Consider the following 21,181-nt stretch of genomic DNA (forward strand, 5'->3'; position numbering starts at 1 on the left):
GAGTGACTAGCATTTGATCTTCACATTGGGAGGTTTCCCTAATTTTCATTCTTCAGGATCTGAATCCTCAGAAGTATTTTGGGCAGTTGAGGGAGCTGGTATTCTTTCGCCTTCTTCTATCTATTAAGCATGGAAATTCTAAGAAGCCCCCCAGACATAGGTCTGACAGTCTTCTTTGGCCCCCATTATGTAGTGTCCTTGGCAGTTAGGATCAAACACTCCAGCCAACAGACAAATCTCTTTTCTGAGTGGCCCACAGAGACATACTACAATTTGGTTGGATCTCAGAAAAAAAAAACTATCAAGTTCAAAAAAATGTAAATCTCCAAACATAATTATTGGTACCCTTTTATTAGGCTATAAATGACTAAACTAAAACTACTTTTCAAAAACCTACGCACATGCCATAAAAATTTATTAAAAACAAATGCAAGGGAAAGATGATCACAAGACCCAGAATGAGAGGAAATTCAAGAGGAGATAGTCAGGGAATTAGAACTATGAATACCTTGTAGTTAGATGCATGTTACGATTTCACTCCTGATTTTCAACTTCGGTGGTCAGAACAGGGGTGTTTATAAAATTATGAAAGATGATAGATAGATAGATAGATAGGTAATCTGTGAAATAATGATAAGAGCTTCTCTCGAATCAAAGATTGTGTAGATAGAGCTGCAAAGGAAGACAAAGGAAAGACGAGACCAGCAGTTTAATCAGACATGTCTCAGAGCAATCTGAGGAAGAGATAATGAAGATTTAAACCAAACACCTAGATGAGAAGGTAACATGATATAGAAACAATGGAATGTAGTAGAAATAAAGAACTAATACACAGTGGGCAAGGCTTTGCCTTTGCCATCTTCCCGTTTTTTATTTGTTTGTTTTTCCATAAACCAGAAACGTAACTATGTGTGCTGCACAGTGTTGCTGCCCAATGTATCAGAATGTTCTGTAACTGAGCTGCATGATGTTCCTACCAGGCTTTTTCAAGAATGTTCTGTTAAGGGTCAAAATGTATAATTGATATTTTTGTAATAGGAAGAAAAGGTCTAAAAGTGTTGGGCAAATGGGAGGGTTAGGAGAAAGGTAAAAAAGGGAAGAGAAAAGAAAAAAATGGGAAAAAAAGTCTTTGTAAAGAGGGAAGGGTGGAGGGGGGAAGGGAGGCTAGGGGAATGGGGAAAAAATAAGAACCAAAATATGTCATGTAAAGGTACAAGATCCCAATGATGAATGTAACTGTACTGTGTATCTAAAATGTACCAATAAAATATATTTTAATAAAAAAGATATTCTGTTAACTCTGACCCTCTGCTTCTGAGAGTGTGCTTGCCCAGTGTGTGTTTCCAGAATGTTCTGCTAACTTCAACCTCCTGCTTCCATGATCATGTTTGCTTAGCACATGGGCCCACTACCCTAGCCAGTGGATCTCTATATAAAGCTGCTTCCATTTCTACTCAGTGTTCAGAATACAGAGTGGGAAAACTCTTCTAAGCCAACCAGCAATAAAGATTTTTCTCTATCTCTTCAAGTAATTTTCATATTCTCGAGTCTTCAAATTGCCATAGCTGTAGCACTTACACTGTAGCACTTGAGCTGAAGCACTGGGCTGTAACACTGAACTGTTCCATTTTGCTACAACAGTTTTATGATAATAGTAAAGAGAGATTCAGTGTTTGAGGTTCTACCACTAATGGTAAAAGGATATCTTTAATGACAATAGTGAACAAAAAAAAAGAAACTTAAGAAAAATTAGTTCAGTTTTTGGTGTGTTTTTAAGTGTTCCTATTAAGTGTTCCTATGACTATCATTGTGGTATTGATTAAATAGTAGGATGAAGATATAAAGCTCTGGAGCACAATTAAACAAGCATAGCTACTGTGATTAAGGCAGTTCCAAACCAATCAGTGTACTGATTTAGTAATCACACACCCTTAATCCCAGCATCACACACTCTAGATTCAGCAACCTCTGGAAAAGCCCACCTATGACCACATGAGACTTTCGGGCCATCTAGACACAAATCATAACAGTTCTCTTGATTCTAGCTCTATGTGCCCAATCCTCAAATTCCAACACAAAATTCTAACTTTGGCTGCTCAGGTAGGCTCATCAGTGGTTGTGTCACCTGCTCAGAAAATATGGTTAGGCCAGCATCCTTTGGTGTGGGAAAATGATTGCCAACTCTCTTGTCTACTTGCAACCAAAATGTCACTTGTTTGTGAAATACTAATGGTGTTGGCTTAAGCCCCTTCGTGCTTGACTGACAGCATGTGTTCCCTCCAGTGAAGACAAGAGATGCATGAGTGCAGCCCCTCTCCAACACAGACCTCCCCACCTCAAGCAAACCAGTGAGGACCAGAACCACAAGGCACCTCCAGCAAACATCCCCTACCCCCACTCTGGCCTCCTGGCTGCTCCTGTACCTTATCTACCCTACAGAAGCACAGAGAGCCTTAAAAACCATTGTCCTGAGCTCCAAAAGATAGAACAGAAGTGAAGAATACTACGAGGTCCTTACACCTTCTAAGTCCCCATCCCAAAGGGTAAAGTTACTATATTGAACAGCTTATTCATTATAAACATATTTTGGGCTAGTCCTTAATTTCACTTTATTTCACATGGTTAAAAGTGATGGATTAATAACTACCACAAGTTGTCATTTTCTAAGCTGTGTTTGATTCTATTGTTGTTACTGATTGTATCACTTGGGCTAGTGTTGTGATTGATCTAATCAGTTATCTTTCCTGGTATAATGAAAGTGAGATTGCCCCAGAGTCATTACCGACTCAAAACCTAAAGATCAGCTATATCTGGAAGATACCTCTGAGAAGCAGTCATTCCTTAATGGTTCTAAATACAAGCAACAAAGATACTTACAATAAGTAATATCAAAGTATCAACCCAGGAATTAAACCAAGGATTGTACAAACAATAATAATAGAAATGAAAAGACATTTAAGCAAGACATAGTCTTCCAGCTTACCAAAGGCAAATTCCGGGGGAAATGAGATGGAAAAGTCTGATGATCAACCACCTCGACAACCTGAACTGAGAACACAGAAAGTGCAAAAAAAAAAAACAGATGAACGAGGCTCTAGAAAAATTCAAAACACACAAATAATTTCCCAGATAACTACAGAGATGATGAGCAGAATAAAAGACATGATTAAAGTCTCTAGAACAGAAACAGATTTTTTTTAAAAAAAGTTAAGTTCAATACCATGAATGCTCAGCATAGGAAAGAAATGGAAATCATAAATGCCCAAACTAAGAAAGTAATGGATTCCATGAAACAGATTCAAACTGATATCCAGGAGATTAAAAATGCTCCTGAAAGTATACATAGCAGACTGAGCCAATGTGAAGACAAAATATCAGATATAGAAGACAGGATGTCAGTGAGTGACTATGAAAAGACAGATCTCTTAAAAATTGTAATGGACTATGAGAAATCAACCCAACAAACGTTGGTATACTGATAAGTGAGGTATATAGGACTCCAAGTAGTTATGATGGAAAAAAAATCTATACCTAGACATAACAGTCAAGATCCCAGAAACCCAACAGAAGAACAAAATGCTACATGCAGTTAGAGAAAAGAAACAAATCACATGCAAAGGAAAGCCCATCAGAATCACAACAGACTTTTCAATACAAACCCTCAAGTCAAGGAGAGCCTTGAGTTAGATATTTCAAGCTTTAAAAGAAAACAAACTCCAACCTAAGTTGATGTATCCTGCAAAGCTGTCTTTCAAAAATCATGGGGAAATAAGATACTTTCAAGACAAAGAACACCTAAAAAACATTGCGAATACCAAACCAGCACTCCTACAATTTTTTTAAATATCCTAGAAAAAGACAATGAAGGTCACAACTCCATGAGGCCCAACAGAGCAAATTCAATGGGCAAAAATTTAAAGGGAGAGGGAGAAAAATTAAGAACAGCCAACAAAAGGAAAATAACATGACAATGATAAGTCAATACATATCAGTAATAACCATCAATGTCATTGGCCTCAATTTACCAATCAAAAGAAATAGACTGGCAGAATGGATTAAGAAGCAAAATCCAACAATATGCTTGACACAAGAAACACATCTAGATCAAAAAGAAACTCATAGACTGAAAGTAAAGGGATGGAAAACAGTTCTCCATGTGACAGGAACCCAGAAAAAAGCAGGGGTGGCTATCTTATTTGCAGACAAAGTAAATTTCAAACCAAACTAATTAAGAGAGACAAAGAAGGTCACTATATTCTTGTAAAGGGAACAATCTGAGAGGAAGAGATGACAATCAAATATATATTCATCAAATACTAATGCCCCCAACTATACAGAACAAATATTAAGGGACATGAAACACCAAATGAGCACTAATACAGTTGTAGTAGCAGACCTCAATACCCCATTGTCACAAATAGACAGAACATCTAGACAAAAAAATCAACAAATAAATACTAGATCTAAACCAAGCTATTGAAAAAATTGACTTAATAGACATCACCAGAGTATTCCACTGCATAAAATAAGAATATGCATTTTTTTCAGCTGCACACAGGTCATTCTACAGAACAGACCACATGCTAGCTCACAGAACAGGTTTAAGTAAATACAAAGGAATTGAAGTTATCCCATGTATATTATCAGACCATAGTGCTATTAAGCTGGAGATCAACAGCATAAGAAACAGTAAAAACTTCACAAACACATGGAAATTGAGTAACACTCTCCTGAACAACCATTGGGTCACAGAGGAAATTAAAGAAGAAATTAGACAGTTTCTGTAATTAAATGATAAGGCCAATATAACATATAGGATTCTATGAGACACAATGAAAGCAGTTCTATCAGGGAAATTCATAGTAGTGAATGCCCACACTAGGAAAACAGAGCAAACTCAAACAAATAACCTAATGGTGAATCTTAAGCTCCTAGAAAAAAAAGAGCAAAACAAACCCAAAGTTCATACAAGGTAGGAAATTATAAAGATCAGAGCAGAAATCAATGCAATGGAGACTGAGAGAATGATACAAAAAAATGAATTAAAGAGTTGGTTTTTCAAAAGAATAAACAACATTGATACACTCTTAGCCAACCTTATCCAAAACAAAACTAAAGGCTCAAATCCATGCAATTAGGAATGAAAAAGGTTAAGTCACACCAGATCCAGCAGAAAAATACAGAGGATCATCAATACCTACTTTGAGAATTTGTACTCTCATAAAATGGAAAACACAGAAGATATGGACAGATTTCTAGATATATATGAGTTACCAAAGCTGAACAAAGAAGATATAAAAACTGTAAACATCCCAATTATAATGAGTGAAATTGAAAACATAGTTAAAACTTTATCAACAAAAAAAAGCCCAGGCTCTGATGGCTTCAATGCTAAATTCTACAAGACATTTAGAGAAGAATTATTGCCACTACTCTTTAAACTCTTCCATAAAATTGAAAGGGAAGCAAAAGTTCCAAATTCATTCCTGGAAACAAGTGTTGCTTTGATTCCAAAACCAGGGAAAGACTCAAACAAAAAAGACAACTATAGGCTAATCTCCATAATGAACATAGATTCAAAGATCCTCAATAAGATATGGGCAAACAGAACACAGAGGGTCATCAAGATCATACACCCTGACCAAGTTGGATTTATCCCAGGGATGCAAGGAAGGTTCAACATACATAAATCAGTAAATGTAATGCACATATTAACAGAGTCAAGGACAAAAACCACATGATCAACTCAATAGATGCAGAAAAATCATTCAACAAAATTCAACACCCATTCATGATAAAAAGTCTGCAGAAAATTGAAATAGATGGTCTTTATCTTAACTTGATAAAGGCTACCTGTGAAAAATCAACAGCCAACATCATATTCTGAAAAAAGAGATCTAAGAGGATATAAGAAAATGGAAAGGCATCCCTTGTTCCTGGGTAGAAAGAACCAATTAGGGAAAATGGCGATACTTCCAAAATTGCTACACAGATTCAATGCAATCTCAATTGAAATCCCAACAGTGTATATCACTAAATTAGAGAAAACAATCAAAAAATTCATTTGGAATCAGAAGAGACCTAGAATAGCAAAAACCGTTGTAGGCAACAGTCATGGCAGTGGGTATCACAATCCCCAGTTTGAAACTACATTACAAAGCCACTGTGAAGTCAGGAATTATGATGCCTATAGTTTTGCAGGGGTTGGAGGTTCTACTATTTGTTCTTTTGTTTTAGGGGTTGTTTTTTATTTTTTATTTTTGCTCAAGATTGTATTAGCTATTCTGGATCTTTTCTGGTTCCATATGAATTCTGGAATTATTTTTCTTTTTCTATAAAAAATGTCATTGGTATTTTGATGGAAATTGCATTGAATTTGTAGACCACTTTCAGTAGTATAGTTTTATTAATAATTCTTCTAATCTGTGAATGTGGAATATCTTTCTTTGTGTGTGTATGTCCTCTATGATTTCCTTCATTAGTGTTTTATAATTTTTGTGGAAGAGATTTTTTACTTCTTCAGTTAAATTTATTCCTAGATGTGCTTGGGTGTACATGAGTGTGTATGTGTGTGTGTGCCTGTGTTTATTATAGTACATTTTTCCAGCCAGTTTATTACTGATGGATAAAAATCCTGCTGCTTTTTGTATATTGATTTTGTATCCTGCAACTTGTCAGTTTCAACAATTTTTTTGGTGGAGTCTTCAGGATTTTGTATGGGTAAAAGCATGTTATCCTCAAACGAGGATAATTTGACTTCTCTTTCAATTTAGATGATCTTTATTTCTTTCTCTTACCTAATTGATCCAGCTAGATTTCCAGTATTATGTTGAATAGAAGAAATGAAAGCTGAAATTCTTGTTTTGTTGTCGTCCTTCCACGCCTTAGAGGAAACACTGAGCTTTTCCCCATTCAGTGTCTATGCTCACTGGGGATATTGGTCTGTAGTTTTTGTTGATGTTTTCTTTCATTGCTTTGTCTATCAGGATAACACTGGCCTCAAGAAATTAGCTTGACAGAGTTCCCTCTTTTCAATTTTGGGAATACTGTAATTTGAAAAGAGATAGTATTAGTTCTTCTTTGGTAGAATTCAACAGTGAAGCCACTAGCTTCTGAGCTTTTCTTTACTGGGAGACTTTTTATTACTTGTTCAATCTTGAAGTTCATTATTGATCTTTTCGGTTATTTTTTATCTTCATCATTCAATTTTGCAAGGTTGTATATGCCCAGAAATGTACCCATTTCATCTAGGTTTCCCAATTTATTGGCATATAATTCTTCATAAAGTCATACAGATGTTTTATTAGTAAAATATTAGTATAATATATATAATATAGCATAATAGATATATTTATTTCTGTGGTATCAATTATAATGTTCTCTCTTTTAGTTATCTGTTGATTTGCCTAAAGATTTGTCAAATTCATCTTTTCATAGTGTTTTCATTCTCCATTATATGTATATCTGCTCTGATCTTTACTATGTCTTTCCTTCTCTTTAGACTTAATTTAGCCTTGCTTTATGGCTCCTAAACAATAAGCTATACAAGACAGTTGTTCATTTGAACCATAATTAAGTATTTGATTATATTAATATGTTGTGTTAAACTTTAAGGTAAGATATTGCTCTGGTAGATTTTTTTTAAAGTTTCACATTTTACAGATGTGCATTGTAATATTTGCCAGTGAAATAAGATTTGCTTCAAAGAAATCTAAAAAGATGAATGATGGGGAAGAGATAGTAGATGAAACAAGTAAGTTTGGTCTAAATCAGTGATTCTTGGAAGAGGTGATAAGAATTTAAAATGACATCATATTGGCCCGTGAATTTATATTTAGATAAACAATGATACTCATTAAATCATGAGTTTGGTGCTCTGGCTTTAGAGGGTTTTTCTTATACAGATTTGAATAAATATATAACCATCAAAGTATAATGTAATACATTGCATAATATAAAATATACACATCAAAGTATAATACATACACTTAGGAAATAAAATTTGAAAAGAATAGATAATGCATCAGATATCAAACTGATAAGAACAAACATATTACATCACAATAAAATGCCACCTCACACATATTAGCAAAAGAATTATCAAAAAGACAAAAGACAAGGCAAGGGGTAGAGCTCAGTGGTAGACTGCTCATCTAGCATGTGTGAGACCTTGGGTTCAATGCCCCTGTACTGGAAAAAAAATGTTTGGGGAGGATATATGATAACTGTGTAGGAAGAGAAACATAAAGTAACTAGAAGGAAATATAAAGGAACTTCTAGAGCACTAGCTATCTGTTTCTTTTATAAGTACTCATGACTGTTCAATTCATGAAAATCCCTTCTTTACTTTTTGGCTTCATTTTATTACCTAAAACATAAGCATTATTAGTGTTCAGTCTGTGCATGGTAATTATATTATCTGCAGTCCCTATATACCATCATGGGTTGGTTCTTGCTTTTGAAATCTTATTTCCGTGTATGTATGTTATCTTTGGGCACGGTTAATTATTACGTTCTTCAAATTATTAAGAGAAGCAATTTAAGTTCTTGGGAACATTATTCTCCTCTAAACACGTTTTTTTCTATTGATTTTACTTAGTGTTTTGGGTTTTCCAGACCTCTGTAGTGATTCAAAGTCAGGCTTCAGGACCTGTGACATTTTCTTTATTTCTGGCTTACCTTTAACCCTAAGAAAACTTTTAGGGCTGATGCACAATAATGATTTGGTTTTTTCCTGTAAACAAGACTCATTTCCCAAGATCCTTGCCTCTAGATATTAATATTGGAGCAATTATCCATGTTCATCTCAAGAAGCTGTCTTGGGAATGTGTCCCCGAGGCCCCTCCCAAACTGATAAATAAGTCTGATGGAGTCCACATTCAGCCCCTTTCTTCACAAACGGGGATTCGACCATCAGCTCTCACATCTCCACGCCATTTAGGTCATGCAAGAGCCTTAAATTCTATCTCCTCTTTTTTTTTTTTTTAAAGACTGAAGACCTAGGAACAAGCCTCCTGCTCTGCACCTTTAGCCATTAAGACAAGCAACAAGTCTTTATGTCCTGACTGAATTTTCATCCTATAAAGGAGAAAAGTGCAGGCAGCAGAACCAGACAACTCTGAGGGCCACGTGGAAAACTGGGTAAATTCTGATCACAGGCTTATTATCTCTCTTGGTCTGCCTCTCTGTCTCTCTCTGTCTCTGTCTCATCTCTGTCCCTCTGTCTCTCCTTTCTTTTATCTTCTCTATGTACATTTTCTCTCATGCACACGGTATCATCTAACTTCTTAGTATTTCAGGACAAAAGAACAGGCCCTCAAATATTTTAAGTGCTCTACAGTTTTCAAAGTACTATTTCATACGTGTGATTCACTACCAGCATCCAACTGTACATACTGAGCTGAGGAAGTTCAAGGAGGATATGCTCCCTCCTCAAAGTCATATACCTAGGGAACAATAGAGGAAATACCAAAGCCTCTTTTCTTACTGAAAGTTTGTAGTCCTTTTCCACATTGTCACACACACAGCCAAGCCACACAACAGAGTTGTTTGTGTCTCTAAGGCCATCTGACCACACTGGGGACAAGAACCTACCAACTCTTACAGACTCAGAGCAGGGTTTCCCAAGAGGTTCAGTTGGGATCATTGAGTGCATGGTAAAAAGGATCTGGTTCTCAGAACAGAACCATACTTCAAGGAAAGTGGTGAGAAAATAGTTTCCGGTTTTAAAGAGTCACAGGTAATTCTGACACAGCCAAAGCATCTGAGATTAACAGTGCGGGATAGAAAGCAGAGGCATTAAGTCCTCTTGGAGTTCTTCTCTGGCTTTACCCAGTCTTCTCATCTGTATCCCCACCCTCTCTCCCGTCAAGAAAATGTCCCAGAGGGCCCCAGACTCCATGAATCAAGCTGTGGAAGGAAGTAGTTTCTGATAGGGTCTAAGGAGGTGGAAAACCTTTCTCTCCGCAGCAGAAAGAGAAGCGATGCTGGAGTGTGCCCGAGGCGTGATTACTCAAGGAGTCCCCACCATGCTCTGTTTCATCCTCAGGTTGCTGACGGGGGTTTGGAGTGCTCTCTGGAATGAGTCCACTTGTTCCTCTTTCTTTTGACATCATTTCTCCCTCTCCCTGGAGGTCGTAGAATTTGAAACCAGGGTCTTGCATTTGCTGATCTATACCCACATTTTCTTCTTTTGCAATTCTTTCTCTTTTCTTTTGTTCCTGAGTGGTAAGGAGCCTCAGAACCTCAGCTCACAGCTTCACTTAAGCACTGGGAAATTAAGTGAGCTCATCCACAATGTAGAAAAGCAGGAGAACAAATACCAGGCAAAAATCTGTATACACAGTCTACCGCATAGCCACAGGGTTGCTCTAGTTTCTACTCAAGTGCCAACGGATCACCACATCAGTTCCCCACAGACTGGTACATCTCGTATAAATAGATCCTCACTATCACCCACTCCCACTAAATGCTGCCATCAGCTCTGAACAAGGACTCAGCCTACAGGCTCTGGCAGCTTGTTTGAATAACTTCTATGATAGGGAATTGACCTCTCCTTCAGCCCCCTTTGCTGGCTCACAACTTAAATCCTCTACGTGATAGTCTGGTCCATCTTTGTCACTCTCTTTTATTCCCCAGTTCCTGACCAGGACAACACATGGAAAGCCCATGATAATTTGTTCCCTCATTCTTTTCTCTCCCAGGCAGTTGCACCTCAGGGCCTGACACAGATGCCTTAGGGCATCGCTACCCCAACAACCTGCCCTCTTCCCTGCTGTCTCAAGGTGAGCAGAGGCTGCTCCTGTCTGAGTAGGAGGCATATGCAAGCCCAGGCTGGAGCAAAGAGTGGGAACCCTGCTTCTCTTCACCCTGAGAGCACGTTTTCCTACTGGAAACACATGAAAAATAGCCAGAAGTTTGAGGAATTGTTTTAGAATAGATTTCCCTTCCCCATTACTGTAACAGCCTCTTGATTTTACAGTATAGCTTTAAGGTTTGAAAATGATTTCTCTTTCTCCAAAACTCAGGATGAAGTGAGCATTATTACTTTTATTATGTATAGCAGAGTGGTTAGGATGTGAAATATGAAGACGTGGGAAGGGTGTCAAAACCCAGTTCCATCGGTTACTAGGTCAACAAATTTGAAGAACTTATTAACTTTTTAAGTCTCATCGCCTCATCTAGAAAATAAGATAAGAGAAATAAATATTTTGTTAAATATTACATCTTATATTGAGAAATTATAAATATACCTCTGACCAAATAAAAAGTATCAGGGCCGCGGATTTAGCTCAGTGGTTCTGCCACCTGCCTTGCAAACTCAAGGACCTGAGTTTGATTCCAGGTACCAAAAAAAAACAAAAAGCAAAAAACACCAAAATAAAGAGTATCAATCTGTTTGTTTGCTTAACAATCATGTGTTATAAATTGGACACATGCTTCTGACTAACATCTCCTTCCACTCTAACACCTGGAGTAGAAATCTTTGGTTTATCTTACTTGAGAGGTTTTTGTTGTTGTTGTTGTTGTTGTTGTTGTTGTTTTCTTTTTTTGGTTTTTTGTTTATTTGTTTGTTTTGGTACTGGGAATCGAACTCAGAATCTTGCAGTTGCAAGGCAGGGGCAGTGACAGTGAGCTAATTACGTTGGGAGGTGTTTTTTGTTTTTGTTTTTTTTTTACCTTCTTGGAGGTGGTATTGTTTTATCATTATTTGGAAATTATTTAGTCATTCTTCCTTTGAGTTGTTTCTTTTCAGTACTGAGGATTGAATCCAGGGCCTTTCCACTACGCTACATCCCTAGCCCTTTTTAACCTTTGTGACATGGTCTTTCTTGAATATCTCCATGCTCAGTTGCAAATGAAGTCACTTCCTTTGGGAAAAAAATCAAGGACTACCTTAGGGTTGATTCTCATACAGGAGATGAAATATGAAAATATTATATATCCCAATGTGTTAGATGCTAAACATACACACCTTCTTCTGCTAAAAATCTTTTCTGACTCTTCCCTGCACCTAGAATAAAATTTTAAGCTGGGTATGGTAGCGTACAACTCAGTACTGAGGATTGAACCCAGGGCCTTTCCACTACACTACATCCCTAGCCCTTTTTAACTTTTGTGACATGGTCTTTCTTGAATATCTCCATGCTCGGTTGCAAATGAAGTCACTTCCTTTGGGAAAAAAATCAAGGACTACCTATCTTAGGGTTGATTCTCATACAGGAGATGAAATATGAAAATATTATATATCCCAACATACACACCTTCTCCTGCTGAAAATCTTTTCTGACTCTTCCCTGCACCTAGAATAAAATTTTAAGCTGGGTATGGTAGCGTACACCTGTACTCCCAGGACCCTGGGATCCTGAGGCAGGAAGAACAAAAGTTTGAGCCAGCCTTGTCAACTTAGCAACTTAGTGAGAACTTCTGTCAACAAAAAACCCTTAAAATAGGGGTGGGGGGACATTGGGGATGGAGCTCAGTATGATCACCCTGGATTGAATCCCCAGTACAGAGAGAGAGAGAGACAGAGAGAGAGAGAGAACAAAAGAATTAATGGTGGCAACATTTTATATTTACTAAAGGTAGGGGGCGAAACCAGGCTCTGCCCTATGAGTTGGCCCAAGCAAAAGTAGGAAACAGGAGAGAGAAAAAAACCCTAGGGTGGGCTACCATGAAGAGCCACGATAGCCAGTACATTTTAAATCTTCACAAGGCTCCATATGACCTGGCACCCATTCCTTGCATAATCTCATATCTCACCAATCTCATCTTCACTCTAAACCATTTTTGGTTATTTGACCATATTTAGTTTTCTAAAGGTGACAAAATCATTCCCACCCAGGGACCATTACCATGAAGCTCTCTTCCTACAGCACTCTGGTCAAGACTCCACAGAAGTAGTTATTTTCATATTTAAAAATGTTTAAAGCTATTAAAAGGGGAAGAGTGGCAACCAACCTTCGAATAGTGGAATTCTATATAATTGACATGTTTTTTCTTTTGTGAATTCTTAAATTTTTATTCTGTATACATTAGGTTTTCAAACCGAAAAGACTCCAATGCTAATCTTTATATTTTGAAATGTGTTAAGATATAAAATATTGATTTAATTATTCCCCAAAAATAATGACTAAACTGTCCCAATGCTATTTCTTAAACAGTGCAAATTTTATCTTCCTGATTAAATGATTTGGTGTCTATCTGTGAATTTTCTACCAGTTCTACCAATCTGTTTGGTCCAGTATCAGTACCACACTATTCTAGGGTCCTTGACATTTGATAGAGCAAGTGTCACCTTATTACAGTACTCACAATGCCTTTCCTTATTTTCATGTTTCATTTTCGATAAAATTTAATTTTGCTTCCTAAAAGCCCCATTATTATTTTGACATCAAATAGGTTTCATTGCAGATTACTATAAGAAGATATGTGCTTTAGCAAAATTTCATCTATCAGAAATCTGAACTATCTATCCATGTATTGAGTTTTCACTTTAACCTCACTGAAGAATTTGAGAGTCATGTCAGGTTTGTGTTAATACCTTAATGCAGATTTGTTGGTAGTATAGCAGAGGTCATTTTGCATTATATTTGGCCTTATTTTTCTGATTATTGTTATATATAAAAATAATGGGTGATATTTGTCAAGTGCTGACTGCATACCAGCTCCTTGTACTAAGCACTTTATTACTTACTTGTATCTAGCCATGACCCCTGGGACTCTGCCTAAATTTTCCACTAGCAAGAAGTAGAATCCAGACCTAACTTCAAGTACTCTGAAACCTCTTTCTATCTCTACTAATCGTCCAGTGGATTGTCCTGCTTTCCCGAGATAAATCATCATATCAACAAATAATTTTCCCTACTCCTTTCAAATATTTTCACTTACCACTTTTAATCTGTGGGTTGTACTATATCCGTTTCTTATAATGCATACACTTGCATAAAATAAAAATTTTGAAACCTATACAATATCATAACATACTATAAAATTGTGAAATATTTCAAGAGTATTGTAAGCAAATAGAATTTAAAGTAAGACTTAGACATTATTCCTCTCACACCAAGTTGCCAGATTAGAAGTTGTTAGAATAATTACACTGCATAAAAACTTCCCCAATGCTATTTTTGTGCCTATTGTTGATTGGCTGCTTATGTTTTTTAAAAATTATAAACCTTGGTCTAAGATGTTTAGGGAGACATAGTCTTGCTCTGTTGCACAGGCAGTCTTTGAACACCTGGATTCAAGCTATCATCCTTCCTTAGCCTCCTGAGTAACTGGGACTGCAGGCTCATGCCACAGAGCCCAGCTCTAAGATAATTTGAATGTGAAGTAAACAGATGATGTTGCTTACCTTCATGTCCTCATCCAATGGAGAGCACTTGGTAAGAATTTGTTGGTGCTCATATTGCAGACAAGTAGGAAATGCATGGAGGCAACCAGAGTGAGGACTCCGAATTTCTACTCATAGGCCTTTCAGAGGTTCCTGAGCAGCAACAGATCCTGTTTTGGACGTTCTTGTCCATGTACCTGGTCACAGTGATGGGAAATGTGCTCATCATCCTGGCCATCGGCTCTGACTCCCGCCTGCACACTCCCATGTACTTCTTCCTGGCCAATCTCTCCTTCACTGACCTCTTTTTCATCACGAACACAATCCCCAAGATGCTGGTGAACCTTCAGTCCCAGAACAAAGCCATCTCCTATGCAGGGTGCCTGACCCAGCTCTATTTCCTGGTCTCCTTGGTGGCCCTGGACAATCTCATCCTGGCTGTGATGGCATATGACCGCTATGTAGCCATCTGCCGCCCCCTCCATTATACAACCGCCATGAGCCCTAAGCTCTGTACCTTTCTCCTCGCCTTGTGTTGGGCCCTATCTATCTTCTATGGTCTCATTCACACCATCCTCATGACCAGGGTGACATTTTGTGGGTCCCGCAAAATTCACTACATCTTCTGTGAGATGTACGTCCTGCTCAGGCTTGCGTGTTCCGACACCCAGATCAACCACACCATGCTAATTGCCACAGGCTGCCTCATGTTTCTCACTCCTTTTGGGTTCATGATCGTGTCCTATGTCTATATCGTCAAAGCCATTCTCAGAATACCCTCAGCCTCTAACAAGGACAAAGCTTTCGCTACCTGTGCTTCGCATTTGGCTGTGGTTTCCCTCTTCTATGGTACACTTTGTATGGTATATCTGCAGCCCCTCCATACCTACTCCCTCAAGGATTCAGTAGCCACAGTGATGTATGCTGTGGTGACTCCCATGATGAACCCTTTCATCTACAGTCTGAGGAATAAGGACATGCATGGCGCTCTGGGAAGACTCCTAAAGAAACCCTGTCAGAGGTAAATGTGACAGTAATTTGGAAAGAAGCAAGGAAGTGGAGACTGAGAATAATCTTCACCACATGCAAGTCATTATCCTATGGGTTATGCAGCAGCAATTAGGACATAGCTTCAGCTGAGAATGAGACTTTATCTGTGGTGGTGATAGAACACGCAGTTGTTGCCAGTGTCCCCAGATCTCACTACCGTTGGTAATAAACGAGCTCACACTGATACTAATAATAGAATTTTGCAGTACCAAACTTTTCCACTCGCCTGGACCATATTCAGCCTCTTCTGATAATCAGCAGATGGTCAACAATGGCTTTCAGCAGCACCCCCCAATCCTGAGAAGCGGCCTCCCCTTGTCCTCAGCAGCTGGCTGGCCTGCACACCCCTCTTATAGAAACCCTGCCTACCTGTAAAGTGCCAAGTGGCCCACATAGAATCTCATCTTAGAAAGGTTCAATGAGCTACACAAGAACACAGATATATACCTACACAGATCAGGAAACAAACGCATGAATAAAGTGTGAAGTTCAATAAATGTATCATAAAAGGGAATGAAGCATCATTCGGGAGTTACATAATAAAATAACAGAAGTGAAATAAATGAATAAAGAGCTTCAAGAACAGACTAAATCAAGCAGAAAATAATCAGCTACTCAAAAACAGGCTACTTAAGATTATACTGTTGAGAAATAAAAAGGGAAAATGAAAAAGAGTAAAGAATATCTATGGGGCTTATGAAATACCAATGTAGAGAGAATGAAGTTTCAAAATAAGAGAAATAGAAAGGAGCACAACTTTTATTTTTAAAAATAATTCTAGTAGTGACACCCACAACATGGTAAAAAAGAGGTCTCAGTGTCCCCCACCCCAACCCCACAAACACAGAAGTTCACCTAGCAGCTGTCTCCAGGTAAGAGAACCTTAGTTAAATAAATGAATACTCAAAACTCAGATAAAGGCCTCAGACACCAAATGGACCACAGTACCTCAAAAAAAAAAAATTGCATCAGAAGAGGAAGAGAAAAGGTTTCACTTTAAGAAAATCATCCATTGTTGTCCCTCAAGTTGGCAAAATTCCATCAAGAGAGTTATTTTCCCAGATTTACAGTTATTTAGAGAAAGGGAAACTAAAGGCAGACATCCAACTTCCCTAGTCTTCCAGGATGCCTCTCAGGAAGCCCACTTGGGTCTCAATTCATTGGAAACCACTGGAGCAGTAGCACAGCAACACTGCCTGAGGTCAAACAAAAACAGACAGGAGGCATTGTTCTCAGCCAGTGCTCAGATTCTGGTGGTAGCTCTGTGTTATGGCCAGTGGAGGTGCCCAATATGAGGTACCAGTAGTATAACCCACCCACAAAGCCAAACAGGTTGCCCCAGTAGTATAATGCAAATTTCAATCTGGCGTAAGTCCCTATACAGCCTCTATGGCCAGCCTCAGACCCCACTCCAGGCCCCACCCAAGGAGAGCCACAAAGAATTTCACAAAAGTGCAGGAGTTAAGACTTGTGCCAAGTGGGCATTCAAGCAGTGGCTCAGCACAGCCTCCAAGCTGATCCTAAGATCCTGTCCAGGGAGCAAGACATCACAGCACTTTTTGACAAATCACAGGAGCTACATTTGTACAGCTTGGGCATTCAAACAATGGGTCAACTTAGCCTCAAACCGCATCCCAAAAGCCACCCAGGGAGGGAGATGCCTACCACACAGTCTTTTAGCAAATGCAAGGCCAAACTTACCCACCCAGAAGTTCATACAATGGCTCTGCTCAGCTCAACCTCAAACCTCAAAATCCATCCTAAACTTCCACTCCAGCAGGGAGACAATCCTCAACTGAGTATAGCAGTTGATCCCAACCATCCTGAGCAAAATCTGGCCTAACCTTGGGACCTATTCTGCAGCCCAACCCAACTGCAGAACTCAAGTAATTGATCTGGGCAGGGAATGGACCGTGTGTTCCCACCACCCAGTTAGAGGTGATTGCGGTTCTCAGCCAGGAGCCTTGCCTGACTGCAGAGCCCAGCCAGTGGTCTAATCGGAAATTGGATCCTAGCTCCATGCCAACCTCAGAGTAAAGGTTTAGGCCCAGAGCACGAGAGAAATCTGATAATAAATTCTGGCTTCCCCGTGTCATTGCTACAACCTGGTCCATCCAGAATCACAACTAGGCTTTATAGTGAAGGTTAGGTTTCCAACACTGAGCGCTTTGGAGGCCCTGGAGATCTGATACTGTAGCTGAGATCCTGGCTAGGGCTGACTCCCGCTGGAGGGCTGGAGGGAGCTGCCCACGTGGCCTTCTCACTTCCCATCTAGGATGCTCCCAGGCCTCCCCCTTGGCTCAAGGCTGAGTATCCAAGGATCCTTTCTCCAGCCCAAGCAAAGCCACGGGTTCCTTAATTTTCTACAGGTGGGAGTGTGTGGATTCGCAAAACCCACTCCAAGACCAGCTGTCTACCTGGAAAATTGTGAACTTCGTCCAGCAGTTTCTGCGGTGTTGAGGCACCCCGACCCTGCTAGCAGGGTCCTACACCACACCACAGAAGTCTCCGGAGACCCAGAAGCCCGGGTGCCACCCAGTTCGCGCACCCTGGAGGGATTGACCAGAGAGGCACACCCACCCAGGAGGAAAGCCAATGAGAAGATAGGAAAGGCGGGCCTCCTTCAGAACCAGCCAATGAAAAGTGCAGAGTGAACGAAGCTAAAATTACTTTCCTTGGCTGCAACCCGCCGTCTTTCCCTGTCTAGCAGGTTGCGCGCGCCATCCGGTGGCAGCCGAACCGGGATAGCATAAGTCTTAGAAAATTAAAATCCAGCTGTCCTAAAATTCGTAGGGTTCTCCAGATTCAGAAAAAATGACCCTCTCCGCCCGCTAGGGAAAGAAATTATACCGAGCCTCCATTTTTCCTTAACTTTCATTCCTTCTCACGAATGAACCTATTGCCTAGGTTCTCTCATGCAAAAATTCTCAAAGAAATATCAGCACATTAATTTCAGGAGTACAATAAAAAAGCAATACATGTCGACAGTGGCCCATCAGCTGTTAGACGGCCAGTCATTTGACAAAATTCTGCATTACTTATTTTTAAAACAAATTCTTAATAAACTGGACTTAACACAATTTAGTAAAGACTCAGAAAGCCACAGCGAATCTCACTCTGTGTGAAACACAAGAAGCAGTCCTATAAATCAAGACGGATACAAATACCCCTGCTATCTCTGGTTTTAATGTTTTAGAGAGCCTGGGCAAAATGTAGCACCTTAAAGGGGGCAGGGTAGTTAAAACGGAGAGACAGGGTGAAAACAATGTATTACTTCAGGTGAAATGATGTGTGCTTGAAAATCAAAAAACATGAAAAGCTAGAGAATTCAGTAACATCTGCAAGAAGGGTACACTTGTGTGCAGAATCTTAACAGTATACAGAAAACAAAGAAATATACAAAGAGGAAGGAAGGGAGGGAGTGAGAGAGGAAAAAAGAAAGAGAAGAAAGGAAAAGAAGGAAAGAGAGAGGAGGAAGGAAGGAGGGAGGGAGGGAGGGAGGGAAAGAAGGCCTACAGGTTTCCTATACGATAGCATCAAAGCATTTAAAATGTGCTGTGGAGGAAAAGAGTCCATTCACCGGAGAATGGAAGGCAGATTTTTATTATTTTTATTATTATGCAGATAACATGATTGCATGCTTTAAAACACAAAAAGACTATGAAAATTATTAGCAACAATAAGAGAATAGAGTGATTAGCTGTGTGCAAAATCAATATACAACAATTAATAGCATTTCTGTATACAAACAACAAGTAAAAAATACAATGAAAGAAAAATATCTCATCATAGCAGCAAAAAGGGAAAGCAACTAAGAATAAATAAGAAATCTTCATTTTCTTCTATAGACTACTGGAATACATTTTTTTAAAAAGAAATCTTCAAATAATAAAAAGATATAACCCTGCTTCTAGGTAGGAAGTTTCAATATAATATGAATGCTAAATCCCTTTAAGTTAAACTTTGAATGTGACCCTAATAAAAATTTTAAAAAGACATTTGGGAACTAGAAAAGTTGCTGTTTAAAATTATAAATTTGCAATGAAATCAAACAAATAACATAAAATTTCTTTGACCCGAAATCACAAATATCAAAACTGAAAAGATCACATGCCCAAAACAATTAAAAAATTTTAATTTACACCAAGATATATCATCACAAAATTTCATATTAACTATATTTCAGATTCTAAACACTTCTAGGGGAAAAAATGACCAATTACAAAAACTCAAAAGTCAGAATTATAGGACCAGGCATTTAGTTCAGTGGCACCGTCCCTGCCTGACAACTGGAGGGTCCTGATTCCCGGTACCAAAAAGAAAAAGAATCAGAATTAGAATTCTGGATGCTAGAAGATAGCAGAGCAATGCCTTCAGTATTATGTGGATATATTATCAACTACAGTATACAGCCAAACTAGTAACTCTAGGTATAAAAATAATCGAGCATAAAAGCAGAATACAGATATTTTCAGACATGAAAGAACTCAACACATTTGACTCCCTTTCTTTTCCCCAAGAAGCTGGGGGGAGTGAGGGCGGAGCAGCTCCAGAAAAACCAAGGAGCAAGTCAAAAACAAGAAGTTCGTGGATTCTAGAAAAATCACAAGTCCACCCCAGTGAGGAAATACAACATCAGGATCATAACTGCAGTGGCCATGTGGAAACAAAGAGACAAAAGACCCCAGAGAGCTCTGTGCCAGGAAAGTAGCCTACTGATGAGACTCTGTGCAGGAGAATGTCCTTGGCAAGCTAAAACTGAGGTAATTATTCACTCTGGGGAAAACAAAGCTGTACAGGAAAGGAAGTAGAATTCGACTTAACTTGGTAGTGAGTGATATCTAAACCATTATAATGACTAGTATACCTTTGTTGCCCCTAAAAGTAAAAATATTGTTGTGTTTTAGGAAAATGAAGGAGGGGAGGAGGGTGTAAGAGAAGTAATTACATATATGTCCTAAGAGGATAGCAATAAAATGACTAAAACTGATCAGTAGGCAGCAGTAAGAGCACATTGTGAAACAATATGAAACGCAGGGGCTGAACATGACTTACCCTGGGCAGCATGACTGAGAGAAACAAAGAAGGAAGTCAGTGACTATTTTTCATTTTAAATCTACTGGTATCTATATTCTTTAACAAGGATTAATTTATTTTAAATTTAATGATAATAATAGAATAACCAGGGAAGCAAATTTGGAGAATCAGAGACATAGGAAGGAGGTAAGTCGAGCACTGCTAGAGACTCTTAAAGTATTATCAAGTTGGAGTAAATGAAATTGTTAGATTAGCGCTGAACATGGCAAGTGAATACAAACATGGTGCTCTACGTGCAAGTCAGAGATGACTTTTTTTATTATTATTATTTGAGACAGAGTCTCACTGTGTAGTTCAGGCCAGCCTGGAACTCACAATGATCTTCCTGCCTCAGCCTCCTGAGTGCTGAGATTACAATCATGCACCACCAAGCCCAATTTAAAGATGACATTTTAAACTCTGAGTGGTGGTGCACATCTGTAATCCCTGTGCTTTGGAGACTGGCAATTTAGCGACTTTGTCTCAAAACAAGGACCAATGTAGCTGGGCGCGGTGGCGCACGCCTATAATCCCAGCACTCGGAGGCTGAGGCAGGAGGATCGCTGTGAGTTTGAGACTAGCCTGGGCTGCATAGTGAGTTCCAAGTCAGTCTCAACTACATAGTGAGACCTTGTCTCAAAAAACCAAAAAAAAAAAAACAAAACAAAAAAAAAGAAATGGGCTAGAGAAATGAACAGACACTTTACAGAGGAAGAAATA

The 21,181-nt window shown here is 38.8% G+C and overlaps 1 protein-coding gene across 1 annotated transcript; it reads left to right on the top strand.

Moving 5' to 3' along the window:
• Window positions 1-14,427: 14,427 nt before the first annotated feature.
• On the top strand, window positions 14,428-15,360 carry LOC109118616 (olfactory receptor 1D2). The gene has a single exon (XM_019210370.2). The coding sequence runs from the start codon at window positions 14,428-14,430 to the stop codon at window positions 15,358-15,360; it is 933 nt and encodes a 310-aa protein (XP_019065915.1).
• The last annotated feature ends 5,821 nt before the right edge of the window (window positions 15,361-21,181 follow it).

The sequence above is a fragment of the Fukomys damarensis genome, unplaced genomic scaffold (genome assembly GCF_012274545.1).
Source record: "Fukomys damarensis isolate Sample0158 unplaced genomic scaffold, DMR_v1.0_HiC HiC_scaffold_13, whole genome shotgun sequence".
Classification (NCBI taxonomy): domain Eukaryota; kingdom Metazoa; phylum Chordata; class Mammalia; order Rodentia; family Bathyergidae; genus Fukomys; species Fukomys damarensis.

Coding starts and splice junctions, on each gene's coding strand:
- LOC109118616 (XM_019210370.2), top strand. CDS start 14,428: ATGCATGGAGGCAACCAGAGTGAGGACTCCGAATTTCTACTCATAGGC.